Raw genomic sequence first — 27,658 nt, 5'->3', positions numbered from 1 at the left:
CACATTATGGTTTAGTGTGGCAGGTGTATGTTTAGGTGGACATCTGTTACAATTTAAACCAGGTTTGTTTTGCTGTGTTTGTGTTAATTAGAAATTGATTTAAGCTAAAATGAAGTGGAGCTAAACAGAAGCGTTCCTGGAGGTGCTTGTGCCATCTTTACCAAATTTGCTTGGAAGTCATTCTGTAAAACTGCAGCTCAGTTTAGTCTTTGTACCAGGGAGGCTGAGAGACCTGAAAGAATGTGTTTTACAGAATTAGGATGGTGGAGGCCTTTAGTCCAGCCTCCTGCTCACAGCAGGACTCGTTAAACACTAAATCAAGTCAGTCCTGATTTTGTGTAGCTCAGTCTTCAAAACCTCTGAGGCTGGAGATTCCCCAACCTCCTCATTGTGCTCTGAAGGGAAACAGCCCAAACCTCAGGGAGAGGGACTTCCTTTCTTCAATGAGGCAGGGATGGTGTGGTGATTTTGTGCTTGTCATCAGAAAGATCATAACATCCAAGTGTGTGTGTGTGTGTGTGTGTGTGTGTTTTGCAGGGCTCTTCTTTTTTTGACAGCCTCCTCCAGAAGCTGCAGGTGTCCTACCAGTTCAAGCTTGAGGACTACATGGATGGGATGGCCATCCGCAGTAAACCTCTCAGGAAAATGGTAGGTTGGCTTCCTCCTGGAGATTTCTCATCCTGGTAATCCTGTGCAAGGTGCTGAACTCAGTGTGCTGCCCTTGCCAAGGGGCAGGCAGCTGTCCTCCAAGCAGAGCCAGTTTGTTTGCAGGGAATCTTTCTCAGCTGCTGGAGAACTCTGCACTCTGGTGCAGTACCATTTCTTAGTTTCCTTTGCAAAGAACTTGTTTTGTACCAGCTCTGTGAGCAGAGCTAATAAAGGAAAGTGTCCAAAGGCACCCTGACCATCTCTTTTTTTCTGCCTGTGGAATCCAGAATAATGAGGGAAAGCTGGCAGTTGTGCTGCCTCCCTGACATGTTGCCCTGAGCTGTGAGTGCAGGTGCAAGGGACAGCTGGGAAAGGATATTTTAGTCCAGCTCCATTCCCAGAGAAATGTGTTTATCTAACAGCTGTCCTCAAATTGGTCATGGACTGAACAACTCCCTTCTGAAGAGAGGTGGGATATTGTGTCAGAGAGAAGGTGTTTAGGGGGTTGGCTTGGCCCTGCAAATGCTGAACCAGTGCCGTGGAGCCTTGTCGTGTCATTCTGCTGCCCTTCTGTGAGACCTTCAGTGTGTCACTGACCTCCTCTTGGCTCTGTACAACCCCTGTGGGCTCGCTGGGTCTGCAGGTGAGTCAGGGCTGTGTCCCAGGTGGTCCATGGCTGCTCCTTTGCAGGTGAAGTACGCTCTGATCAGTGCCCAGAGGTGCATGATCTGCCAGGGGGACATTTGCCGGTACAGGGAACAGGCCAACGACACGGCGAACTACGGCAAGGCCCGCAGGTAGGCACTCAGCTGCTGTGTCCTTGCAGCACAGCTCTGCCTCTGGATACCAGGGATGGATGTCATTTCATCCCTGAACTTGCCTCTAGCCAAAGAAGTCTTTCTCCTCCTTTTTAAAGTCTGTCCACTCTTCTGTTGTGTAGCAGTCCTGTAAAGCTGAAAGATGTAGCTGGATTTTGCTGCTCCAGAGAGCAAGCTGCCAGATCCAGCCATCCTCCGTCTAGAAGTGGAGGTTGTGGAAGTTGTCCTGTGCTGATCCTGCAGCAGGGAGGGTTTAGGCCACTGAGCCTGGCAGAATTGCTCTTGTATTTTCTAGTGGCTTTTGCATGCATACATTCTCACTCCATCAGAACTTACCAGCACTTGTTGCTTGCTTCCTGCTCGTCTGTGGGGTGAGCCAGGGGTATTTCCTTCTGCAGCTGGATCTGCCCTCTCTTGTCCAGTGCCCCATCCTTCCCCAGGATGCTCACTCCTGCAGGCAGAGGGCACTTGTGGGAAGGGCCCGTTCCCTGCAGAAATGCCAGTTCTAAGGGGAGTTCTGCACCCTTGAGGACACGGAAGGCAGCCTGATGTCCTTTCAGTAACCCTTTCTCTCTGTTTTTTCCCTTCCCAGCTGGTACCTGAAGGCTCAGCAAATTGCTCCCAAAAACGGCCGACCGTACAACCAGCTGGCACTTCTGGCCATCTACACGGTGAGATGCTCCTCCTGCAAGGCCTCTGGGATGGCTGTGAGATTCCATCTGGTGGGGAAAGGCATTGTTTAGGGCAGTGCTCAGATGGTTTGGGGTTTTTTCTTAGAAGAAAAAAAAAAGCTGATGGCAGGATGTACTGTGTGGGTTCCAGCTGCTGTGGCTCCAGGCAGCTTTGTCAGATACACGCTACTCCCTCAGGGATTTTGGGGACTGTTCTGTGGGCTGTTGAGAGTGTTAACTGTTTAAAGCTGAAAACACAGCCCACTTTTTGCATGAGATTTTTGTGCTCAGAGCCATCTGTGTGCTGTCTGATTGCTGAACCTGTGGGCATTGGTCTAAGCAGCATCCACACGTGACTTCCTCGGGTTTCAGTTGTGCTGGTTATGCCAGCCATGCAGGAAAACTGACTTCAGGGAAGATGTGACAGCAGATAATGGAAGCATCGTGCTGGGGCACAGAGGCTGGTAGGGATCTGCCAGTTCACAACACTGGAAGATGCTGGTTTAAAGTAGAGCAGTTCAGAAGCACCTTTCCTTCATGGCTGGGAAGGACCTTTCTGACTGTGTCTGTCTGTCCCAGGCAGTATTGAGGGAGAGGGAAGGGGAAGCACATGGGAGCCTGACTCTGGATGCCCCAGAAGGAAGGAGTGGCAGCTCTGAGCCTGGTTGTGTTTCTTGCAGAGGAGGAAGCTGGATGCTGTGTACTACTACATGCGCAGCCTGGCTGCCAGCAACCCCATCCTCACTGCCAAGGAGAGCCTCATGAGTCTGTTTGAGGAGACAAAGCGCAAGGTGAGCCTTGGAGCTGGGCTGTGGATGCTGCACCTGCCTGTGCTGGAGAGCATGGAGAGGATGGTGGCTTTTGGACTTGGAGGCACTCCTTACCTACTTCTAAGAAATTTCATGAGAGAGGCAGCCTTCAGAATGATGGCTTTGGGGTGGTTTGAGCAGCTGAATCTCTTGTTTCTGGGTCACAAACTGATTTAGCTGAACTCAGCAAGGGCTGTAGGTTGCTGTGGTTTGCAGCGTGGCCTTGGTGTGTAGCACAATCATTGCTTTATTCCATGGGTGCCCCACTCCTGTGGGGATGGGTAAGGGAGGCTGCAGTGCCTTTGTGCCCCAGGGAGTCACCCCAAATACAGCACATGGGCTGCCACACACTCCTGGGACTGGACACTCTTGTCCTGGGATAGTTGGAGTTGAAAACTTCTCACCTGCACTGTCCTGTAGAGGGATATTGTAGAGGAACAAATTCTGGACCTGACCCTGGGTTGTGAAGCAGGGCAAAGGGCTAATTTTTCCATGTTAATGAAATGATACACTTCCCCTGACCCTTGATCCCTCTGTGATCTGAATGTGTCCTGTGTGCCCAGTCTGAGCAGATGGAGCACAGGAAACATCAGGTGCTGGATGTGAGCCCCAACCGCCGGGGCAAGGGCAAGAAATCCACGCTGCGACAAGTGGGAGATGATGCCACCAGGCTGGAGATCTGGATCCATCCCTCCCACCCCCGTTCCTCCCAGGGCCACGAGTCCGGCCGGGATTCTGAGCAGGACAATGGGCTTGGGAACCTCAGCCCCAGCGACGTGAGTACTGCAGGAGGCGGCGGTTGGCTTTGGTGTCATGTGTTTGGAATGCAGTGGAATGACACTGGATCTGTTTTGCTTTCCTGTTGCTAAATTTTCCAGTGTTTTGGCTTTCCCTGTGGGAGCTGTGCCTGGGTCAGGCTGAGGAGCTGGTGACCTCGTGCCTCTCGTGTTTAAGGCATGTTGTTACCATCCCTTTCTTGGCAGCGCGCGCTGGCGTGGCTGATGTGGAACAGGAGAGAGGCACAAACAGAAGATGCTGTAAAATGCTTCTGCTCTGAGGGCTCTAACTTGGGTGAGGTTCCCGGTGGGAAATGAGGTCAGGTGCTGGAGATCAGGGTTAACAGTGACCCTGGAAGTTCTGAGGCTTGTTCTGGAAGTGTGTCACTTGTCCCATTGCCAGATGGTTGGAGGTTTGCACTGGGAATGTGAAAACCGTGGTTTCAATTTCCAGTGTAGGTGTTACATTTGCATAACTTGCTCTGCTGAGAGGCCAGACCAGCACCTTTCTTTTGCAAGAATTAAAAATATAATGAACTGGTGGTGTCTCCTGTGAGCCTGTCCAGCTGTACCTTGCAGGGGGAGCCTGGGTGAACTCTGTGTCAGGCCCAGGAATGCGGGCAAAGGCAGTGGTGGTTGGGAGCTCATCCTCCAGGAATCTTTGCACTGCTCTGGCACATTTGACTTGCAAGAGAACTTGCCAGGGAGCTCTGGGCTGCCTGTCCTAAAATGGCTGTTGAGGATGGGAGTTTAGGAGAGCTGGGAAGACCTTCCCTGCACACTGTGGGGCCCAAAGCTTCTTGGATTTGTGCTTTTGCAACGAATTTGTGACTTCAGCTGGGTGGAACTGGGGTGAAGTCTTGGAGCTTTGAAAGATAAGCTCTGGCACGTTGCTGCAGCATTTTTCATATGTTCCTGCCCTTGGTTGTTTTCCCTCTCCTCAGCTTTTCTTCTGGGGACTTTTGCTTCCTCAGCATCATTGAAAGGAACGTGCCAAGCTTTAGCTTCTCCATCAATCATTGATGAAGATGCTCGGCGTAAGATGCTGTCAGTGGTTTTGGGGGGGCGCTGGGGGTTTTCTCTTTTGCAGTGCTCTCACATGAGGCAGTGTAGCAGCTGGCAAAGTGGGAGGCAGCAATGTGTTTGTAGTGCACCGGTGCAGAGCCTCCCCTTGCCTCCCTTCAGTGGGGTCTGTGCTCTCTGAAGTGCAGCTTGCTGCCACTGTCTGTACACGTTTGTCTGATATTTACCATTAGTCTTGATTTCCTTCTGTTTGAAACATTGGCTCCTGAAGAGTACGAGCTTTCTGATCATGGAGAAGCCACACCAGCAGAAAATAGAATGGCAAAAGGGTGGGGGGAGCTGAGGGCCTGCGTTTGGGCACCGTTGGTTTTGGCAGCCAAGATATTTATTCTCAGGCTGCCTGCGCCTGCCGTGGGGCAGCACTCGAGTTGGTGCAACTGCTTATGGGGCCCTGTCACCCAAAATAACCACGTGGAAAGAAAACCTTAAATCTGTGTCGCTGCCAAAGCTCCCGAGCTGTGAAGCCGTGGGCTGGATAAAGACAGCAGCTCTGCGGGAAGCTCTGGACTCCTTCCTCCTTGAAGCTGTAGCCTCTTAGCCTGCTCCTCGCAGCATCCCCGGGTGTTTTGGAGCTGCTCGGCTGGAGAGTAGCCGAGCAGCCCTGAGTTGCCACTGTGTGGCACTGTTTGGCCTCGGAAGGGCCCTGCCTGGCCGGGACAGGAGCAGGAGCAGCCCTGGTCCTGGCAGCACCTCTGCCCCACATCCCCGGCTGGCCGGAAGGGAACAGCTCTGCTCCCAGGGGACGTGTGCCAGCGTTTGTGTGTCATTTTGGGGAAATGAGGCTAAATGTGTCATTGCCTCCTCGGTCCCTTCCTTGCCAGCTTCAGCCCTTGAAAAGGCAGAGAGAGGCAGGCTGTGTTCTGTGCTGGCCCTGACAGCTGTGCTCTGCAGGTAGCAGAGGCATCAGTCTTATGGCAGCTATTTCTGGGCCAGAGAAGGGCATCTTACAGGGTAAAATGGATCAGTTCAGATGGCAGCAGCAGATAGAACACTGCAAGTAGAGGTATAACAGCTCTGGGTGCATTCTGTGCAGGGTGTGGGACAGAGGCTGCTTGCACCCTTCAGACAGAGGCTGTTGTTTCAAACCCAGCCACAAGTGGTTTGAGTGTGAGGATGCTGTTCTACAGGTGGCAAGAAATCAATTGGGGATGTTTTCTGTCCTCAGTAGGTGCTGTCTTCACCGTGCATGTGGTGAGGTGCCAGTCCTGTGATGTGACACACTTGGCAGGGAGGTGCTGCACGACTGCTCTCCCAGGACCTGCTGGTGTGTGTGCTGTCCCTGTCAGCACAGGCTTACACATCTCTGCTCAGCACTGACTTCATTTTCCCTTACGCAGCTCGGTACAAAGGCCCCAAATTTTCTTTATTTCAGGGTCAGGAGCCCACAATCTGGAGTTAGTAATGTGGGATGGCACGAGTGAAAAGGCCAACTCAAACTGCAGCCATTTCTGGGATGAGGGAAGCATGTGGTGCTGGCAGTTTGCCTTGCACTGTGTTTTTAGGTGGAGGCTTGGCAGAGCTGCCCGTTTCACAGTTTGCTCCATCCCCTTTTCTTCCAGTTCTGCATCTTCCTAGAATGCACCACCTGTGCACACCAAGGGGTGTAAATCTGTGTTTGCCCCCTTCCTCTGTCACTGGATTTGGCACTGCTGGCACACAGGGCATGGGACAGTTTCAAAGCAAGCTGAGGAAGTGTTTGAGTTGCAGCCTGGCTGTTTTGTGCTCAGGGTTTTGGCCATAGCCTTTTGGGGTTTCATTCTGTGAATGGCTGTTCTCTGTGGTCTCTTGTACGTTGCATGTTTCTGGGTGTGCAGGGGCAGGCTCACCCTTTACCTGGCAATATCTGGTCACTTCATGTACAATTCCAATGAGAAATGCTAAAAAAGGAGGCTGAGCCAGTGAACAGTTGTGTTGGTGAGCCAAAGAGCTGAGCCTCTGCAATTTCTTCTCTGCCACTGGTTTCATTTGCCATGGGTCTGTATTCATCTTAAATCTGATAGTACCATAAGCAGTTTGCTCTGCAGGCTGTGAATTGGTAAAGCAAACAGGGCAAACGGGCTGTCAGTCTCTTGAGAAAGTGCTAATATTACACTGAGTTTGAGATTTTAATCACTCCTGTCAGGAAATGCTGAGTTAAGGTTCTCACAATTGCTGCTGCCTGCTGCCTGTGCTCTGCAGTAGACACTTCCTTGTGTTACCACGCAGCATGCAGGCACTAATAAAGATTGCTGCAGCTAAGATTAGGGAAGAGAGGTTTTCCCTTGGCAGGCCAGTAATTGAATAATACTTCTCTCCAGATGTCTGAATACTTCATCATCATTAAAGAATTAAGTCTCTTAGCCTCTTTGTGAGAGGTCAGTCTTGTAGAACCATCAAAAGTTTGGTAGGGCCACCCGAAAAGCTCTTGGGAAAGCAAAGGCCAGAGTCAAGATCTGCTGTCACAGCCCTGTGCATCAGCTGCAGGAACATTCCCATTTTCCTCCAGCCTGCTGGTCAGGGATAGAGGTTTTGGATTTGCCTCGTGCTGGGTGCCTATGGAGCAACAGCTCCTTTGCAGTGGCAGAGAAATTGGGGTGGAACCACTAGCTCTGGAATTCAGAGGAGATTTTAACTGCCATTTCTTTACTCAGACTTTCTTCTCAGCAACAAGGAGTGTGGACACTGCACCAGGGTTTCCATGAATGAGCAGTAAATACTACCATGAGGCAATTTTGGGAATGCCTGTGCATCCAGGAGCGTGGGCAAGACCTTGGGGGGCTGTCCAGGCTGCCTCCTCAAGAGAGGCCATGTGTCCTTAGTGAAAAGGGTCCCTGCCCCCCAGCTCCTGCATGTTTCACGTCCGTTTTTCCTTGGTGATGTTTGTTGTTCCTGCTCTGTGCACTTGTTCCTCTTGGGCAGCAGCCACTCGGGTGACTGGGCTGGCTCTTTCTCCTTCCTGGTTTCAGTCCATGCAGTTTTTTATCTGGTGGAGCTTGATCTTTGCATCTGGAGGGATGAAACCTCAGTCTGGTAACAGTTGTGATGGGGGTTTCTTGGCCATTCTGCTCCTTTAGCCTGCCCTTCACTTGGACCAGTCACACATGGGAGCAGTAGTGGCCCGTGTCAGAGTTAAGCTTGCCTGGATGTCACTGCCTCTGCTCCCTGGAAGTGTCTGGTTTGTTCAAAGGCTGTTGTGGTGTGAGCTGGGTGTCTCTGAGCGTGGCCAAACTTTGCTCATGCAAATATACCCCAGAGACACCCCTGTTTCTGAGCACTGCTCCGTCCTCTCTGAGCTCTTCCCCTCACCTTGTAACTCTGTTCCATTACACATGACTGGAGGTAAGTGACAGGCAGAAGTGGAAATGATGTATTGCTGTAATGATGGTTGTTCTTCCATACAGATGCAAGGAGAAAAGGCTGCTTGGGGAACTCATTATTTTTGGTGCATCCCTGCCAGGCTGGTGGGAGCATTTCTCCTCACTGCCAGCATGGTTGGGTGGTTTCTCTCAGGACAGTGAAAGATTGATCTTTTCTTTGCAGGCTCTTATGAATAATCTTTGCTGGATGAAGTACAGGGCTCCTACAGGGCTCTCTCATTTGATACCTGTGTGGTGTCAGGTGGGCAAAGCCCTCGGAATGGTCCATTTTAGGAGCCTCTGATCTGGAAAATGAACCCAGGCAGCTGGGGCTGTGCCTGTGGTTTAGATGGGCAGGGTGAAAAGCACAGACTTGCTGCTTTCCCCCCACTGCTGGGGCGTGGCTCCCCAAAAAGGTAACCCTGCTGCTGCACAAGATGTCCTGTGCTGACTCTTGCACGCTTTTAGGGGTTTTTTTAACCCAAAACTAGATGCTGGTGCAGAGAGTGGAGGGAATGGGACCCACTAGCCCAGCAGTGCCTGGACATACCCTGTGTGCTGTTGCTGCAGCTATTCCCACACCAGTTAAACATCTGAGCCACAGCACAGCAGCGGTGTAGGTGTGTCCCCAAAGGGAGGGAGTGTCCCCTCGGGTTTTTCTCACGGAAGGAGCCAGTGGGATGCACACAATCTCTTACATTGTAGGCACCTTGTCACAGGAGGGTGGCTTCTGTTAGGTCAGGAAGTTTGTCCCCTCTCTGGTTAGATGCTCTCTAGTATTGAATGTGAGTGATCCTGTCTGTGGTCTGCTGTTGTTAGGGGCTGTCCTTGCTCTCAGAGGATGGCAGTGCTTTGCCCCCAGCCTGCTCGTAGCTGTGGTTGATCCACACCTCTGCAAAGCTGCCAGCCCCTGCTGAGCCTCCCCTGCAGCACAACAACAAGCAGAGATGCTCTCTGGGGTGGGAATGCCAGGCACTAGCAGTCAGCTAAGGGCTGCCTTCCCTTATTTCTGGCCTTCATCTACTGCCTACATGAGAGAACATGCCCACATGAGAGAACAGCAAGAGCCGTTGCATCCTTAATCTTCGTGCCCAAAGTGAGACTTGAGAGGGAGAAGCGTGGAATTCCCTCTGTCCTGCCTTCATTTTCCTCACCCCCACAAGCTTGCAGGAAGCTGTTGGGTTTGGTTACTCATTCATGGAGGTCAGGACTAGGTCTGGGGTTTTTTTTTCCCCTTGTGTTTAGGAAACAGTTTACAAACTGTTTTGAGCATGGGGGAGCTGGTGGCGTGTGAAAGAGGCTTCTCAGCCTCTTTACTGCTGGACTTGCATTAATTCTCTGCCCTGCCTCCTTTTCTGTAATCTCTTTCTTGGTTGGCAGTGGGAGTATTTTCTGAGTGCTTTCCTCTGCCTGCAAGCCCTCTGCTTCCTGATATGACCTCGGCCACCAAGCCACCTTGGGGCTTTATTTTTACTCGAGCCATTTTGGTTCGCGTGGTGAGGTTGGTTTCTTTCCCGCAGCAGTGAGAAGACTTCTCTGCAGAGGAAGTAAAAGAGTGCCAGGCTGCAGTTGAAACTGGTTAAACACCAAAACCACACTCCTGGTCTCACTGGGTTTGAGACGTGACTTTCAGCCATGCAGCTCAGCGCTGGCTTTTTTTTGCCTGCCAGTAGTGCACCATCCCTGCTTGCACTTCGTTTTTTTAATAAATTGTGTTTTCACTTTAAATTGCTGATAAAAACCTTCTCGGCTGTAGTTCCTGTGTTAGCAATCCAACCAGAAATGCTGGTCCACTTTGCCTGGGCTTGTGATGTTCCATGGATGCTCCATGGCAGCTTGTGCATTCATGTCATGTACAACCCAAATGTTGCTTTCCAGCACAACCTGTCCTTTTGTCACTACCCATAAAGTGAAGGCTGAGCTATTGGTAACAGTTTCCAGAAGTTGGTGTTGATCTTTTCCACCCCCCCCGCCACCTTCTTCTTTTTAGGCCACGTTGGTGGTTTTATTTAACTGTGAAGAACAAGGCAGGCTCTAATGTTGCCTGAATGGGAGAGACACTGGCATGTTCTCCTTCTGGCAACAGGCATCTGGTGCTAATGTGTGTGGTGGATCAGAGGTGGAAGCACTACAAGGACATCGCTGAGTTGTGCCTGTGTGAGGGGCTCTGCTCTATCCCAGTGCTCAGAGAGGCTGCGGTGAGGGGAGCGAGACTTTGTGTTCCAACAAGCTTCTCATACTCCAAAACCAAGTACAATCATCCAGAAACCGCCTTTCCCTGTCAGTCACTCTTTCCTCATTTCCTCTCCTGCTGGTGCTGATCAGGCAGGGATTTGTGTGTAACCAAACCCCCTCCTGCTGCTGCACACGAGGCCTTTCTCAGAGCAGTGGGCTTGATGATCCTGGTGCTGCACAGTGGTGTTGGGAGGGAGAGTTTGCACTTGAGATGAGAATGCTGCCAGAATTGGCAGTACTGGTAAAGGAAGTAAAATATCTTAATAGCAGGGTTGGGAGATTTCCCAGAGCAGGGTGAAGGCTGTAGACACTGATTTCTCTTGAGATCTCTTTTTTGTTGTTAGTCTAACCTTGATCTTTGTCTGAAGTTGGCCCAGGCCAACGTTTCCTGCTGTCTGTTGTAGACTTTTTGGGATTGGCACCTCGTATCCCACAGCCAAACCTCTTAATTCTGCCATGGGGAATGTTTATTCCTCTTCAGTGTTGAATGAGCCATTTCCAGACAGGCTTCGTATCCACTGTGGAGGTGGGTACTAGGAAAGAAACTTCCTTCCGGAGGATCAGGGAGTGGAACCTGCTGGAGTCTGTGTCATTTCCTCTGTCCTTGGCTCTACTCTTCCTCCCCAGCAGATTTCATTGCTGCATAATTCAGAGTGGAGAGGGAGATGCAGCAGGGTGGACAACTACCTGTGGGCTGTGGGAGCCTGAGGCAGAGCCTGGCTGGGAGCAGCTCCCATTATCCCGGACGGGGAGCGTGGCTGGAAGAGTGGGAATGTGAAGGTTGCGTGAGATAATGCTGTCATCCTTCTGGAAGGCTCTGCCTCTGCTCAGCCTGTTGTCCAAATGTCTCCTCTCTTGGCCCAACTCCATCCTAAGCCTTTCAGGGTTCAATCTCTTCAGTCTTCACCCTTCTTAACTTCTCACATTATCTCCCTCCTTTGTGCTTTAACCCCACGAATAACCTACTCTGGAGTAGTAAAGAGGGCTGACAACACCCTGAGCTCCCTTAACAGCTGATCTCTCACAACCAGAATTCATCACACATTTCTTCGTGTCAGTTTTCTGTCACAGAAAGGTGAACACTGTTTATTCCTGGCAAACAGCATTTGAGTATAAGCTGCTTTTGGTTGGAGCTGCTTTAGTGCACATGTGGCCTCCCCCTCACCTGCTGGACACAGAAGGCTCTGCCTGGGCTTTCAGTGCTTAACCAGATGCAGCCTTGAAGAGCTGAGCTTGTATCTTAAACGACCTGCAGCACCAGAGCCAATTTGTGAAAAGTTTTGTGTCAAAAATGAACTTGATATCTCAGCTGAGGACTCTCTGGCATGTTTGCATTGATTCAGAGAGTTTATGGTCAGCAGGGACCATTAGATCATCTTGTCTGATCTCCTGTATATCACAGGTCCTTAAATTTCACCCTGCTACTCCTATATGAAGCCAAATAACTCGTGTTTGGCTAAAGCAGTACTTCCAGAAAGTACAGTACTTCCAGAAAGACATCCAGCCTTGAGAATCCACCCTTTTCCTGGGGAGTTCGTTCCAGTGATAATTGCACTGGTTTTGAGACACTTTTACCTTATTTATGGAGTGAATGTTCCCAGTTTGTTCCCGTGCTTTGCTCTTCTGCAAAAGTGAAGAGCCCTTAAGTACCACAGAGGCACTTTGCACCCAGCAATCCAGTCGCCTCCCAGTCTTATTTTGATAACACTGAACAGATTGAGCTGTTGAAATTTTTCACTGCAAGGCATCATTTCTAGCCTTTGAATCACTTTTATGGCTGTTTTTTTGGATCCTTACCAATTTTTCAGCATCCTTTTAAAAAAATAAGGGCACTAGAGCTGGATGCAGTATTTCAGTGTCATCCCCCACAGGGCTGTATTTAGATGTGAATGTGCTGTCCAGTGCCTGCTCTGCTTGCACATCCAAGGGATGTGTTTAATCCTTTTTTGCTGGACACTGCCTTGGGAATTCAGCCATTGTGGTCCCTAAAGGCTTTTTGGAGAAGCTGCCTCGGGCACGATCTCCTGGAGACTTAATTTTGCATGTGATGCCAGATGAATACCATGACATTTGGTGTTGGAAACCCCCAGATTTTGAAGCTGTTATAGTAAACCCCGTGTGAATGCTCTGCAGCCATCGTTACTTACTGCTCCAAACGGGCAGTTTGACAGCAGAGTTTCCTTTTGTTGACTAAAAACCTTGCTAGTGAGTCTCTACCATCCTCTTCCCATCCAGTTCAGTGAGGGTCCCTGAAGACCTCTCTTTAAGAGGTTACTGAATCAGTTTATTCGTTTAATGATATTTTTTCAAGAATGTTGCACATTACTAATTCATGGAAACCAAATTTAGCTACAAGCTTGGTTGAAAAGGAAATAACACACATATAAATATTCCATTTGACCTGCTTTCATTGAGTTGAAAGTTCTGCTAGTAAATTCGTTATTAAATTATGTTGAATTTGTTTAGAAGTCAGACTTGTTTTGGAGCCAGTGAAGTTACCATAGCTTGATCTTTACATTACTAAAGCAGATAATTTTCTTCCTTAACATTTTTCCTCTCACCTGCTCCCTGCTGGGATGAAGGAAGAACTCAAAAGCTCACTGCTTTTGCCAAGGGGCTTCTTAAATGCCTTTTTCCTCTTGCTGGGTTGCTGGCTTGTAACTCTTACAGCCATGAGATGTGTCCTGGAGCTGGAGCTGCTGCACTGCGAAAGACGAGGGAGCTGCAGGAGTGTCTCAGTGTCTCTTTACCTGTAAATTAATTTTTTTATGCCTTAAGGCCATGATGCATCAGGGTTCCCTCTCTCTTCCATGTCATAGCAAATTGGATTTTACGTTTGTGCAGTGTCTGATGTTAAGTGGCAGGATTTTCACTGGAATTGCTTCTGCTGCTACAGAAATCCATTTCAGGGCAGGACATTGCTCTGCTAAGCAGAAACCTGCACTAAACACGTGGCAAGAAGCAGCCAAGGCAAGCCCTGTATCCATTTGTGGTTGCAGGTGGTATATGAAGAGAAGTGATTATGGTAATTAGCCCAGCTGGAATTTGCCCACAGCTCTGTGGGTACCTGGTAAACACTGCAAAAATGCCAGACAATCTTAACAGCCCTTTTGTCTGATCTCCTTTGTGTAGGGTAGCCATTTGCACAAAACCCTTTCCACCAGCACTTTGGTGGGGTTACACCTGTAGCAGTAAAAACTCCTCCTGGTATCCTGCCAGCCAAGCCCGCTGCAGCATCCTGGGCTTTTCAGGAATCTCTGTATCTGTGTTGGACTGGGTGCTCTGAGGGAGCTGCCTGTGGAAAAAGAGGAATAAACCCTTGAGCTGGGAGTGAGAATATGGCACGTTTTGGGTGCCTGGATGTTATTTCACACAGTTCTCAGCAAGGAAGCTGTGCCTGGAAAAGCCTGACTGCCCAAGAAACCCTAAAAATATTTGGGATGAGTGTGGTACGTGTTTTGGAGCGGAGCTGTGTGGCTCTGTGGTCTGTATCCCAGCCCCTTGTCACAGAGGAGACCCTTAGACTCAGGAGAATGTCCTGCTGTGCTCCAGGCCCTTCCACTCCGGTGGAGACAGAGCATTTGTTACAGGCAGTTTTGCATCTGGTCTCTTGATTAATGGACTTGTCTTTTGCAGCCTATTTTGACTCTGACACCGCTTTCTGCTCCACAGATGCTTTGCTGATGTTGAAGAAAGTTTGCCTTGCTTGATAAAGACCAGATCCTGGAATTTACTTCCAAACCTGAAGTAACAATTTTTAACTTGAAACGCTTTTTCCCCACGAGTTGCTTCTCCAGAATCTTTCCCTTATTTGGTGCCTCCTTCACAGCTGGGGCTGATGCTCAGGTGCCAAAGCTCTGTGCACTCCTTGCCCAGAGCCAAACGGGTTCAAGCGCAGCAGCGCCGCTTCCCAGCCTGGCTCATGGCACTCCTTTTCCTGTGCTCTCCTCTGGCATTTCCAGCATTGCTGTGCTGGGGTGGGGAACACCACTTTCAGCGTGGTCAGTGCAGTCTCTAGAGGCTGAGTGTTGCTTTCTTCTCTCCTGGCTGGAGATGAGGTGGACCTTTCCTGAAGCTGCCCGAGCGGTTCTGTGTTGCTGTCAGGCCGTGCTCCCTGCGGCCTCGAGGAGATTTGAGCTGGCTATTCAGCCCCATTGCTATCTCTGCTCTTTTAGCTGCTCCATGAGAAGTTGTTAGTCACTGTTGATTCCTTCCATGGCAACAAATCCAGTTGGGTTGGCGGCGAGGTGTGTGAATGCTCCCCAAGCAGCACTGGGCTGCTTCCTCTGGTGAGGTTGCGTCTTCCCAGGTGGATTTAGTCTGTCTGCACATGCTGACTCATGACAGCAGAAACAGCTGTTTTCAGCTTCAGGCACTACTGTGTGCAGGGACCCCTTCTTTTTGACAGCTGGTTTGTTTTTGTAACTAATGCCTTCACTATATGCTCATAACTTCCATATCGGTGATGCCCTCTTTTCAGCTGGAAGGGCCAAAATCCAGTTTTTGACATAGTTTCGTTGTTGCATAAGCTTTTCTTGATGGGCTTTTCCCAAGTGAGCGACTGGGACCATCCAGATTTGGTTCCCTGTCCCAAGGAGCAGTGTTGCCCACAAAGGGCAGCAATGTCGGTGTGCTGGGAGTCCTGGTCTGGCATCCTGATATTGGCATGAGGGCTGTTTTTGGGAAATCTTTGGAGGGGACCGTTTTTAAGCTGCACAGTGAGTGAGATGAAGGCAGTAAGTTGTTGTAGAGCTCGTGGCAGCACCGTCAGGGTAGTGAGCATGCTGGCAATGCTTTTGGGAAGTGCTCCTCTCTACCATGTGAATGCAGAGCAGGAGGTGACAGAACTTCCTCCTCTGTGCCAAGCCACTCACGGAGGTCGCCGTTTCCCTCTCCCCGTGAGAAGCTGAGTTTGATGGGAGGAGCTGGGAGGGCTCCCAGAGGCTGAGGGACAGGTGAGTCAGTAGGGAAACAGTCATCCAGAGAAAAGCCCAGTCAAAGCAGCCCCATGACCTTAGCATGAACCCAAAGATGAAAGGTCCAAAGTTGAGTGATGAGCTCATCAAAACCTCGAGGCTGTGAGAGAAAAAGTGGTGAAAGAAGCGAGAGGTGCCTGCTTGAGATGCCACAGTGTGGGGCACACAGGGCTCTGCCTGGGCTTGCTGAGGTTGTGATTTAAGTTGGCAAGAGGCACGAAACATGCTTCATTCCTAGAGGCAGGTATCACATTTCCTTAAAAACAATTATAAGTGAGCACATATCTCTGTCCCAGTTCTGTACTGGTTCCTGGGGAGTGTGACTGGTTAGTCCTTGGGATTGCGAGTGGAAAGGCTGAGCGTGAAACTTGCTCTGAGAAAATGGGGGTGAAGCCAATGTCCTGACAAGCCCTGCTGGAGCTGGATGTCTGTGGAAACACTCTGGGCATGTCCCTGCTGGGTGTCACTTCCCATTCAAGGTGGGGAATTTTGGTTTTCCCCTGCTGCCGGTAAAGTGTGGGGATCTCAGAACACTCCTGGGGCCGTGGGTGAATGTGGGCCTTGGAGGAAAACTTCTGCCCCAATTTCTTCTTTCCCCCACCTGCAGCCTGCCCATGAGTACTGCTTTCCAGTAGAGATGGGTCAGGCCATAAGCTCCTTGTCTTTTCCATATTCCCCCTCGAAGCATGGACCCCCTCTTCCAGATCTTGCACAGGGTCTTGCTGTGGGGCAGAGCACTGCCCACCGCCCCGCCAAGGCTCCTGCACTGAGCTGGGCGCTGTGATTCCTTAGATTCCTTGGGCTGTGTCTGTGTCAGGGTCTCTGATTTCAGCCAGAGCTGGTCACAAACCAGCTTTTTGCCTCCACAAGCTGTTGCCTGAAAAAAAAGTACCCGTTAAAGGCTTCAAGCTCTCAATTACCACAGTGTCCTAAGGTGAAGAATCAGCTATATCCAAACTTCACTGGCAGAATGAATAAGGGCTTTGCTGTGCTGTCCCAGTATTCCCCAGTCTCTTCTGGGTTCCATCTGCAGAGTTAATAAAATGGTGGCAAATCAAGTTGAGTTCTAGTGGAAAGGGCTCTTTAGGGCAGCAGTAAAATAGTGAGTAAGCAAGAACCCCTTGCTGCAGGGGCCAGTTTAATTGGTCTGGCTTGTTTTATGAGACAGGTTTTATGTTTAAACTCGCACATGGCCCGGGAGCGACTCTGCAGCAGGGCATCATTCTCCTGCATGGATCCTTCGGGAACGCAGCCGGGTTAATTACACCTCACTGAAGGTGCAGAGCAGCTGGCATCGGTCATGGCATGAGCCCAGGGGCTCAGCAAATGGGGCTGGGAGGTGGCACCAGAGCTGGGATGCCAGCGACACCTGTCCCCTGCAGCCAGGACTGGCAGGGAGCTCGGGAGGCACCAGCCAGTGCCCACCCTGCATCCTCTGGCACATGCCCAGCTCTTGGCTGGGCACTGCCACAGCCCTGCCTGGTAATTTTATCCTCTCTCTGTGCTCCTGCTTCCCCCTGCGAGTGGAAGTGGGGGAGTTGAAGCTGTAAAAGCCCTGGGTGGATTGGAGCAGCGTGGTGGTGCTCTGGGTCGCTCCTGGTCAGCGTCTCCCTCGCAGCGCTCGGGGCCTGGCTTTTCTCAGCGCGCTGAGACTGTGCAGGCACAGGCAAGAGAGGAAAACCTCCTGCTCTGGGGAAGGTAAAAGTGAGGCCAGTCCACTCCTGCTGTGACACAGCCACCTCCAGGGCCAGGCTGAGTGAGTGCTTACCCACCCACAGCCATCCTCAGAGCCGTGTAGATAAGGACTGGGAAAGCCTGGAGCTGTGCTGAGCGAGCAGAGGTGGCCTGGGGCAGTAGTAAGCAATTATTCAAGGCAGGTTTTGAAGTCAGGGGACCCAAGCAGGGCAGGAAGCTGCCTTCACACCGTGTGCTACAGCCAACTCCCCTGTGTCCCCTTAGCTCCACGTCCACAGAATCATGGAATGGTTTGGGTAGGAAGGGACCTTAAAGACCATCTAGTTCCAACCCCCCTGCCATGGGCAGGGACAGCTTGCACCTGAGCAGATTGCTCAGAGCCCCATCCAACCTGGCCTTGAACACTTCCAGGAATGAGGCATCCCCAGCTTCTCCGGGCAGTTCAGTAGCTGTTCAAAATGCAGGGTCTCAGGGGCTCTGCTGGCACATCTGAGCACTGTCTCTAACACCAGTTAAATGACGGGGTGCAGCATCACCCCAGTCCTCCCTTGCTTCTGGAAGCTGCTCCTGATAGGGCACAAACAAAAAGTGCTTCGAGTGCTGCTGCTGAGCTCTCTGTGCTGGCTGCTCTGCAGAACAGCGCTGGGGAGGACATCCTGCTCCCTCTCTGCCGTGTCCAGCTGCTGCTCTGCCTCTGACACAGTCGGGAGCATGGAACAGGCTGCTGCTGGTGGTTGTGGGGTTGTTTTTTCTGTCGATGGAAATGCTAGCGGGAAACGCTGCCTTTGGGGACTCCTTTTGCAGAACCCCTTGGGCTGTGTTAAGCTTTGAGTTCGTGAGACATGGGGGAAGAGACCTTTGCCTAGATATCGGATTTGGGGGTGCAGGTATTGGGTTTGGGGTGCCCGGGGTGTGGGGTTTGGGGCTCCCGAGGCACAGCAGCCCTGTGCAGGATCACAGGACCCGGCAGAGGGTGCTGTGTCTCCATCGCCTCTCCCAGCTCCGGTTCCAGCTCCAGCTCCAGCTGTTTGGCACTTGCCTCTGCCTCTGTGCATGATGTTTGTAAGAGTTTGGGCATGTCCATTTGGTTCCCATCTCCAGTGCCACCCCCAGCATCCAGGCCAGGTTCTTCTGTCACTGGGGACATTCTTAATTCACAGGAAATAGGAGAGAGTTTAATTGTTTTCTCCTCTCTCTCTTTTTTTTCCTTTTTTTTTTTTCCCATGCAGCTGAACAAAAGGTTCATCCTCAGTTTTCTCCATGCCCATGGGAAGCTGTTTACCAGGATTGGGTAAGTGTGCAGGATGTTTATTTTATTTTCCTACATTACAAGTCTTTTTGGAATTTAATATTGTTAGCAACTAAGCTGTGTTTGGAGCTGAGGGCACAGGGTGTGAATTCTTGCAGGCCTAGCCTCCTGGTTCTTATTCTCCTTACCCGCCCTCCAGTCCACACTGGTTGGAGCTTGGGCTTTTCCTTCCCCCCACCTCAAAGCCCACTCCTGCCCATGCACCAGGACCCTCTGGCAGAAGCTGAGCTCAGATGGTTCACACACCCAGGAGGGACTAGAGGCTGTTTTCTCTCTCTCCCATCACCTAACTGTGCTCCCTTCCCTTGAATTTCTGGGTTTAACCCCCTCTCTTCCATTGCCCTCACCCAGTGCAAAGCTGCCTCCTGGAGCTCTCAGTGGCTGTTGCCTGTGAGGAACACAAAGCCATCGAGGCAGATCCACATGGTGGCTGAAAGCTGCCATCCAGAATGTGTCAAAACAAGCCTTGCCCTTCATCTCTTTGCTGCCACTTCAGTGAAAACCCTGTAGCTGAGAGCTGCCCTGGCTGTGGGAACTGGTTTGTACAAAGCGCCCTTGGCAGTGGCTGTCAGAAATGGGTTTCAAGTAACTGAACAGCTACCCTTGAAGCAAAGCAAGCCTGATCCCAGCCTGGGCTGAGATCCCAGCCTGGGGGACATCCCTATGACCCCGAGGGCAGAGCTCAGCCTTGCAGCTGATGGGCTTCCCATGGAGCTGCCTCTGCTCCAGGTCCGGACCGGCACTCGCTGGGTGGGAGCAGCTGCTGAGGAGAGACCCCATGTGGGTCTCTGCTTGAGCTGCCAGTGCCTCGGAACCAGCCAGAGTCTCCTGAGCTCTGTTGGCTCCTTCATTCTCCTGCAGGACTGCTGGCTACAAGTCACAAAGCTGAGAGGCCTTTTCCAGGCCATGTAGGTAAAGGGAGTGTGGGTGCAAAGTGACAGCTTGTCCCTGCTGTTGGGTTTTTTGACTCAGATCTATAATTCTTTGTCCCCTTTCCCTCCTGGAGCACAGAAGCAACAGCAGTACTGGGAACAGCTCAGATCCTGCCACACAGCAGCACTCAGCACTTGCTGTGTCCAATGCTTACGGGACTGACCGCTCAGGGGGGGCACTTTGGACCCTTCATTAAAAAAATGGAAGCAGAGGCTGGTGACTTGTTGGAGATCCAAGTGTCTGAGGGTCACTGCTGATCTCTCCCTGAGTCACAAGGCACTGATTATCCACTCACGGGCACCAGGCTGGCCTGCAGTGAGGAGGCAGAGCTGGGTGTCCTGCTGCCTGCAGGAAAAGAGGAGGAGAACTTCCAGAGTCCACAGAAGGTTCTGGAAGTGCAGGGTCTGTGCTGGAGGGCAGAGCATCCGGGGAGCTGCTGGTCCCTGGCGCTGTGGGGCCGCGCTCGCAGTCGAGCTCCGGTTGAACGGATGCCAGCAGGGGATTAATGGGGATGTAGCAGAGATCAGTTGCACATTTGGCTCCTGAGACTTTTGTGAAATTAAGATGCAGCGTTTGAGGCAGTTGCTTCCCAGGACAGTCATTTAGAAAACCCAAGTATGTTTAATGGTACAATATGCCCTGAAGTACTTAGAAGGGAACTAGAAAGTAATACCATGACACAGGAAGAGAAAATCGTCCAGCCCTGCTAAACAGCTTCCGTGCTTAAAATAGGTAAAAGGTGAGGGGTAGCCAAGTCCTCTTTGGGCAGGATCTTGAGTGATTTATCTGGAAAAAATATGGAAAAGATGATGTTGTCCTAATTGGACTCTTGCTCCTAAAACCACAGGTAAGCAATTTATTAAAAGCTTCCGCTCGGCTCCTGACCTGCTGGTTCTGAGCTCAGTGGGGTTACTGCATGCTGTTCCAGATGTGCTGTGGTATCAAAGCACAGCTGGCGGGGCTGAGGAAGCCCTCACTCCTTCTTGTTGTTATTCCATGGCAATAATCTTCATCTCCTCAGTAACAACCCATCCTGCAAAGGGCTCCTCCATCCCCAGAGTGCTGTCTGCCCTAGGAGGATGTTGCTGGATACACTGGATGTAGTCTGAGATTTTTCAAAATTAGGAAGTCTTTAGAAGCAATCAGTTTGCTCTAATTCTCTGGCTGTGCCCCAAATCCTGGGAAGTTGCCTTTTGCAGGGAAAGCAGTGCATTTGTACTGACAGAGCTGCTCCGTTCCGCACAGCTACAAAGTACAAGGGGCCTGTTTGTTCCAGCCCATGTTTTTGGGAAGGTAACAGAGACTTTGAACTGCTCCAGCAAACAGTGCCCGGGGAGAGGGTGCTCTGCTGGTAGAGGCACACCCAGGTGATGAAAAGCACCCATGAACTGTGGCTAAGAATAAAGCCATTTGTGTCTTTAAAAATAAAGCTGTCACAGTCCTGAAGTCTGTTGGGGAAGCCCAGCAGAATTGCCCGTGTGGGTTACCAGAAGTGGCTCATTAATCCAGCCCGTGGTGATATCACAAGATCTGAATCTCTTGGGGGAAGATAGAGGAAATTGCTTATGGAGGCCCCCGAGGTCGCCTGCCCCCGAGGCTCCAGATGCCTCACCCACTGTGGGTTTTGGCTCCCTCGCTCCCATGTGGGCACTTGATAATGTCACTGATAGCTGGTGTGGACACTTTGTGGGAGATATTCAGTCTGCTGGGTCTGGCTGTGGCTTTCTCTAGTGTAGGAACAAGAATCAATACAGCAAACTCTGCAGAAGAGGCAGTGGGACAGGAGGATCCCACACACCTCCCCCCGCCCCCCCCAGTAGTTCCCAAGGTTTTGGGCAGCTTCTTGGCTATAAAATTGTCTTTGTGGGATGCCAGGTGAGGACTGTTGTGGGCAACCACATGTCAGTCATTTTTGGGGTTTGACTGTGCACTTTGCAATCATTTCAGTTTTTTCCCCCCACTTCAGCTCGGAGGTTGCTGAGGATCCAACAGCTTTGATAAGTGACCTCAGCTAATTCCCTTAGTGATGAAGAGCAGGATAAAGGTGTCAGATTTCCATGGGCGCTTGTGAGTGGTGTTGAAAGCTCACCCCATCCCCAGCCGTGGCCCCGCAGCCGCGGGCTGCTGTGTCCTGACGCGCGACAGCGGCGCTGCGGCTGCGGGGACCCGCTCCAGCTTTGACACTGTCAGCAGCTCCACGAGTCAGAGAGTCCCTGTCCTGTGGGGCTCGAAGTGATGAAGTTTAGGGGCTCAATCACAGTGCTGGAGAGTGTGTAGCCTGGGGGAGACAGGGCTCGGTGCCATGGGATCCGATGTTGCAGCGAGGAGTTCTGGAGGAAGCACGCTCTGGCCAGCATTCAATGCACTGGAATTGCCACATCCGCAATGTGGCACCAGTGTGTGCGTTTTGCTGCAGCCTTGGGAGTCCCATGGGCTGCTCCTGGTCCAAGTGAGCTGCTGGCCCCTTGGCACCTCTCCCAGATTGGTAGAAGTCAGTAGAAAAAAATGGTTGGTCAGAAATGACTCATAAAGGCCGTGTTTTCGTGCCAAAAGAATGCTGCCTGTCGGTCACAGAGCAATCCCTCACTGTCCTCTCTAAGGAAGCAGCCTGCACCTTCATTCCCCACAGCTCCTGGATGGGAGACAGCACCCCAGGGATTCCCCCTTCCCCAGGAGATGTGACATGAGCTGTACCATGCCCACTTCCCACCCCACATCCCAGGGCACAGCCTGCTCTCTCCAGCCTCTCTCTCTGTCTGCAGGATGGAGACTTTCCCTGCGGTGGCCGAGGAGGTCCTGAGGGAGTTCCAGGTGCTGCTGCAGCACAGCCCCCCTCCCATCGGAAGCACCCGCATGCTCCAGCTCGTGGCCATCAACATGTTTGCAGTGTACAACTCCCAGCCCAAAGGTACCACGTGCTGCTTGAGGGGAAACTGGCTGGGGATCAGCCGCTCCCCATGTGGAGAAGGGTGGGGGGGACACGCCAGATGGGGAGGTGGGAGTGGTGGTTGGATGCCTGTGGGTGTCAACACAAAGGGACCTTGGCTGGGCCTTGGAGCTGGCTGAGGTGTCTAAGGAGTGAGGAGGCATCGCATCCCCCAGGAGCCTGAGTCATCAGCACAGAAGGAAGATGCTGCTTTATGGCTCTGCCTTCCCAGCGTTTAAGCTGGGCCCTGCTCGGTGCCTGTGCTGGCACCAGAAGGGCTGGGACAGTCTCAGAGCCCTCAGCTGTTGGCTGTGGCTGCCTGTGTCCGTGCCAGGGGGATGTGGTGCCACTCTCTGAAACACCAGGCTGGAGCCTGTGCCCCATATTAAGGCAGAGAACAACACAGATCCAGTGTTAATCACCGTCCTCCTCTCACTTCCTTCATCCACCCAGCGGCCCAGATGGTCTCAACCATTGACAAGTTTAATGTGCTGGGCAGCAGAGATGCCACCAAACCAGAGTCTCTTCACTGAGTTTAAAATGGTGCTTCCAGGGATTGTGTTTTGCCCTGTGTCCCCTCCAACACACACTCAGCAGCAGTACCCAGGTCTGCCTGAGCCGTGTGTTTGGGAGCAGGGATGGGGCTGCTCTCCCTGGGTGGGAGGAAGCAGCATTTCACATGCTGATGGCTTGGGATTTAGATCCCAAAGATGAAGGCCTGCAGCTGATGGATTTCAGCTAAAGCCGGCATGTGGGCGATCAGGCGGAGCCCCAGAGCGCGGCTGCTGGAAGATCCCTCTCTCGTGAGCCAGTTGGCCACTTGTCAGGCTAGCGGTCAGTGGCCAAGGTCAGCTGATGGAGTAAACTGTTGCCGGCCAGAGGGCTGGGAAGTGGCTCCCGTGTGCTGTGCCTGCCTTGCAAGCACTCTCCTCTCCTGGAGGGAGCTGTCAATCCCACTGGCGAGGCAGCCGTGCCCTCCTGCCTGCCAGATGCCAGCTAACGACAGCGTGTTTATCTTTGAGCTGCAAAGTACTTTGTGATTATAAGCAAATGCCTCTGCGTGACGATAATTATTGTATTCCTAATGTTAATAATACCCCTGGTAGGTGAATTAATAGTGGTGTCTGTGCCACAGACAGGAGCGGGTGGGAAGGAGAGGATGAGATTTGTCTGGAATGGATGGCAAGCCCCTTTGGCAGAGCTGGAAACAATCCCAGCTCTCAAACCGCTGGGCTGTGCTCGTCCATCCATAGCCGAGTTGTGGATGTGTGTGAGTGACAGAGGGAGTGCTTTTTATCTCATGAAAAATAAGTATTCTCAGAGTTTCTGCCTCCTGTGTGGGTAGCTGCCAGCTGCTCCCAGCTTTTGGATCTCAGGAGAAAGCAAACCTATTCGTGCCGGGGCCTGCGGGCTGCGTGCGGAGCAGGTGGCAGTGCCCATGGAATGCCTGCAGGTCGGATGGCACCACGGCTGCCATCTGATGCCAAGGGCCCTTCAGGGATTTCCCCGAGGGCTCTTTGCTCTGGTGACCCTGAAATATCGCTGAGAGTGTTGTTGGCAAAGCAAACCCTGCTGTCAGCGCGAATGCCCCGGTGGTCTCGGAGCGCTCGTGCGCTGAGTGCTGGCACAGCACAGGTTGGGCTCGCTGCCGACACTGCGATACTGGGAAGAGCTGGGTGCAGATGGAAATCACAAGCAGAACAGCAAAGGGCCTGGAGTTTAGAAGGAAGGCAGGAATGTTGGAATGATTACGGAGTGCCCTGCACGGAGCAAGGGTGCTGGCTCGCTCCCCAGCGTGTGGGCTGCTGTGGGCAGGGGCCTGGCGGGAGCGCGCGGCAGGAACGCTGTCGGGAAGGTGCGGGTTTCCATTTCCCAGCACATGAGTCACCTCCCTGTGCTGCAGCAGCAGGGGCAGCAGCGGGAGCCAGGGGGCCGAGCCGCCCCTGTGGGCCTGTGGGAGGCTGGCGGGATGCAGGGAGTAGTCCCACCCTGCCTGCATCCCAAATTGCCAGGAAGCGTTGCTGGGGAGCCGGCTGTAGTCAGAGCTTGGCTGTGTCCACACCACAGAGCTGGATCTAACTTTGCAGTTGGACCAAACAGCCTCCGGAGATCTCCTCCTACTGAAATCCTCCTGCAAATCTGGGAGCAGAGCATGTCTGTGTCCTTCCCATCACACGGGCCTGACACTCAGCTTGCAGTAGCAGGAGGAGATCCAAGGGTTTGGGGCTGGGAGGGAGGTCTGAGCCTCTCTTCCCTGCTGTCCAGGGGTGTTCTCTTCAGGGATAGCTGCTCCCTCCCTTCCCTGCTGTGTGTTTTCAGGTCTCTGGAGCCCCAGCTATTCCTGAGAAACTTGTAAATGTGCTTGTTCCTCCACGTGTGGTGTGTAGCAAATCCCTGGTGCTGAGATCCAGTGGTGCTGGCAGTCATGGTGTGGTGTCACTGGCATAACAGTCACAATGTGGGGAATTCTATGAAATTTTTAACCCCTGCATAAGAACTTTTAAGCACAGATTCAGGTATTATGAAAAAGGAAACTTGAAGAATTAAATGCAGTGTTAAACACCTGTCCTCCCTCTTCCTCAGGCTTACACCAAACGCAGTCCTGCCCCATCTCAGCTTCAGTTTCTCCCATTTTTGGATTGTGCTCAGTCTGTCCCAGCCCTTCAGTGAGGCAGTGGGCAGCACGGGAGGTTGGGACTTGTGCATGATGGTTTCTATCTGCTGCTCTTTGCTTTGTACTCCTATTCTTTTGCTGTGGTGTGGGTTGTCTGTGGTCCCTCAGGGGTGCCCCTGTCCTGGCACGTGTCCCCCATATGGCATTTCTCACATGTCCTCTCTGTCTCTGCTCTCAGCCACTGCCACTCTCATAAACCAACCAACCGCAAGGTCGCCGTGTGCTCTTCTGACAGGGTGGCTTTTTTTGTGCTGTGTTTAAACTGGTTTCAAAACCAGTCAGCTGTGAGCAGCACGTGGCATTTCACATCCTCCTCCCACACAGGTTGCTGCTGTGGTTACCTGAACCCTGCAGTGGGTGCCAGGGCTCAGGTGAGCACAGGCAGGGCTCCGTGGCCCATGAGCTGAGCTGTGGTTGTCCCCAGGGACAGGGCACGCTGGAGCTGGTCTCAGCTGCCTGTGCAGCCAGGCAGCACTGGGAAGATCCTGGGAGATGAATTGGATCTGTTGTTTTCTCTGACAGAGGAAGCCAAAGAATTCCCACATGAAGTGCATCCCCTGCTGTTCAGCATCAAACACTGTGTTCCTGCTTTGTCCAGGGAGGCGTGCAGCCAGTGAGGGTCCCACTCACCCGGCTCCCTCCTGTCAGGAGCACTCCAGGTGTGAAAAAACTTCTTGCAGACCTCAAACCCAGGGGGCAGGGAGTGCCCCCCCAGGGCAGAGAGGCAGAGAGAGTGGCCACTCTGTATGACAGACTTGCAGTTGCTGGAGCTTTCCAGGATGGGACGTAGGCTACCATTGTTTTGGGCCATCCTGGGCTCTGGCTGGGGCGGGACTGTAGTGGGGTGGCCCGTTTAACAGTTTGGTAGCCATCTGCACAACCAACTCACAGAGAAGTTTGGATCCCTTTATCCTGACCACAAACACTCCAAGAATTTTAATTTTTTTTTAATTCTGTAATTTGGGGAAATAAAACTCTGGTTTCTGAAAAGACTAATTGAAGCCGTGCTTGCGGCAGGGGCATCTCGGTGAGTGGAGAGAGAGAAACCCCCTCCCAGCCCATCTGTGCCCAATTTACTCCGATCTGGCCTCTCTGAGGCTTTTTTCTTTCTCTCTCTCTTTAATAATTTGTTTTATAATTCCTGGAATCAAACCCATCTCAGACACACTGTTTTATTTTACTGTATTATTGGATTATACTTCCTATAAATCACTGGATGTTATTCATAGGCCACCACCAGAATAACTTCCCCTCTCCCCCCTTCACCCCCCTCCCGACAGCCCCGCATTCCAAACAAGCGCGCACCAAAGTGGGGGTGCAACAGCACGGGGCACCCTAGAGACACTTCCCGGAAATCCCAGCAAATTTGCCTGGCTGCGGGTGTGAAGCATCAGGCTGCAGCACCTGGATGCCTTCTGGCACTCTCGGGCCGGTCGCTTGTGGAGGTTGTTAGGAGGTCGGGCTTAGGTGGAAGTGGAGAGGGGAGGGAGCTGCCATATGTGCATCCTCAGCACATGGAGGGAATGAAGTTGCATCCCCCAGGGCCGAGCAGAGCCAGGGCACAGAGGCACAGGGAGGTTCTGGCCAAGTGTGTTGCTTTAGCTGAGGATTGGGAAAGTGGAAAACCAGTGGGAAGTGACAGTTTGGGCATAGGGCATCTGCTCTGCCAGGGTCAGTGGGCGAGGAGGAAAACCTACTGCTTGTGCTCTGACAGTGGGGCTGTGCTCATGTGGGGTGTGAGGAGGGCTCAGAAGGCCCCCAGTGTGGCAGGGCAGGCTGGGCTTTGCTCTGCAGACCCTGGGTCTGTCTTCTCGAGTGGAACATGGGTCGGGTTCTCGGTGCAAGGTGGTGTCAGCTGGGAAACCTCGAAGGCTCGTGCAGAAAAGGAGGTTTCACAGCAGCAGCTTCAGAACAGTATCTGTGGCTTTTGCCACACCAGTGTCCTCATGCCATTGCCGAGCAGGTCAGTGCTGCAGGGGTTGGAGAGACTCTCCCTGGCTCAGAGAGGAGCTGCTGTCCCACAGCTGTGACTGCAGCCTGTGCAAGGATTTGCTAAGGCCCATGGCCCTGCTTGCTCCTTGAACACTGACACCAGCTTGAGATGCGGATCTTGCCCGAGTCTTGATACAGACAAGGAAGGATCTGTAGGTTAGTACAAATCCCCTGCAGTGCTTAAGCAGGTACAGGACTTCCCCTTTTCACTGGAGAGGACAGGTCAGAGCCCTGAGATGAGGCTGTGCTGTGGTAACCAGCAGCCTGCTCTGCTGCCATCCCGCCCTGATCACAGCCCTGTGCCGGACACAGCGGGTCTCGCTTTGCTGACCACAGCTGCTCGGGCTTGCAGCCTAAACCCTTAAAATATCCCCAGAGATGGTGCAGAGGCTGGTGGTGTCTGCCCTCAGCAGAGCCTCAGCTCTGACCATTGCCACGGGCTCATTTCTGCTGCTCCGACCCAGCTGTGCTCAAAGAGCCGAGTGCAGCATCAGAAAAGGCTCAGAGGAAGCACCTTCTGATCACCTGTGGCCTCATCTTGATGTCTTCTCATGAAGCTCTAACCACATCTTGCATGTTGGAGCTGACAAAAGGTGTAGGGAGTCAAATGCAAGACAGTCCAGTGCATTTGCCCGAGTTTAAAAATAAAGCAGTGCTGTGGGTAGCTGCCTTGGTTTGGTGGAGTTTTAAAATTAGGCACAAAAGAAAGCTTAATAAACCTCAGGCTGTAGATAGCAGCAGAAGCAACTCAATCTTTCCCTGTCTGGGGACCAGAACT

The 27,658-nt window shown here is 52.1% G+C and overlaps 1 protein-coding gene across 3 annotated transcripts in view; it reads left to right on the top strand.

The window, feature by feature from the left end:
• The window catches only part of SMG6 (SMG6 nonsense mediated mRNA decay factor), a 105,671-nt gene that overhangs the window by 4,712 nt on the left and 73,301 nt on the right, over window positions 1-27,658 (top strand). For all 3 annotated transcript variants that reach the window (XM_082294449.1, XM_082294448.1, XM_082294450.1), the window contains exons 4-10: window positions 538-648; window positions 1,339-1,445; window positions 2,059-2,137; window positions 2,818-2,928; window positions 3,510-3,722; window positions 18,276-18,337; window positions 22,051-22,196. In XM_082294449.1, coding sequence (XP_082150575.1) covers window positions 538-648; window positions 1,339-1,445; window positions 2,059-2,137; window positions 2,818-2,928; window positions 3,510-3,722; window positions 18,276-18,337; window positions 22,051-22,196 — 829 coding nt within the window. The remainder of the gene's footprint in view (window positions 1-537; window positions 649-1,338; window positions 1,446-2,058; window positions 2,138-2,817; window positions 2,929-3,509; window positions 3,723-18,275; window positions 18,338-22,050; window positions 22,197-27,658) is intronic.

This window comes from Coloeus monedula (assembly GCF_965178545.1).
Source record: "Coloeus monedula genome assembly, chromosome: 20".
Classification (NCBI taxonomy): domain Eukaryota; kingdom Metazoa; phylum Chordata; class Aves; order Passeriformes; family Corvidae; genus Coloeus; species Coloeus monedula.
This window is presented reverse-complemented; position numbering and strand designations above follow the sequence as displayed.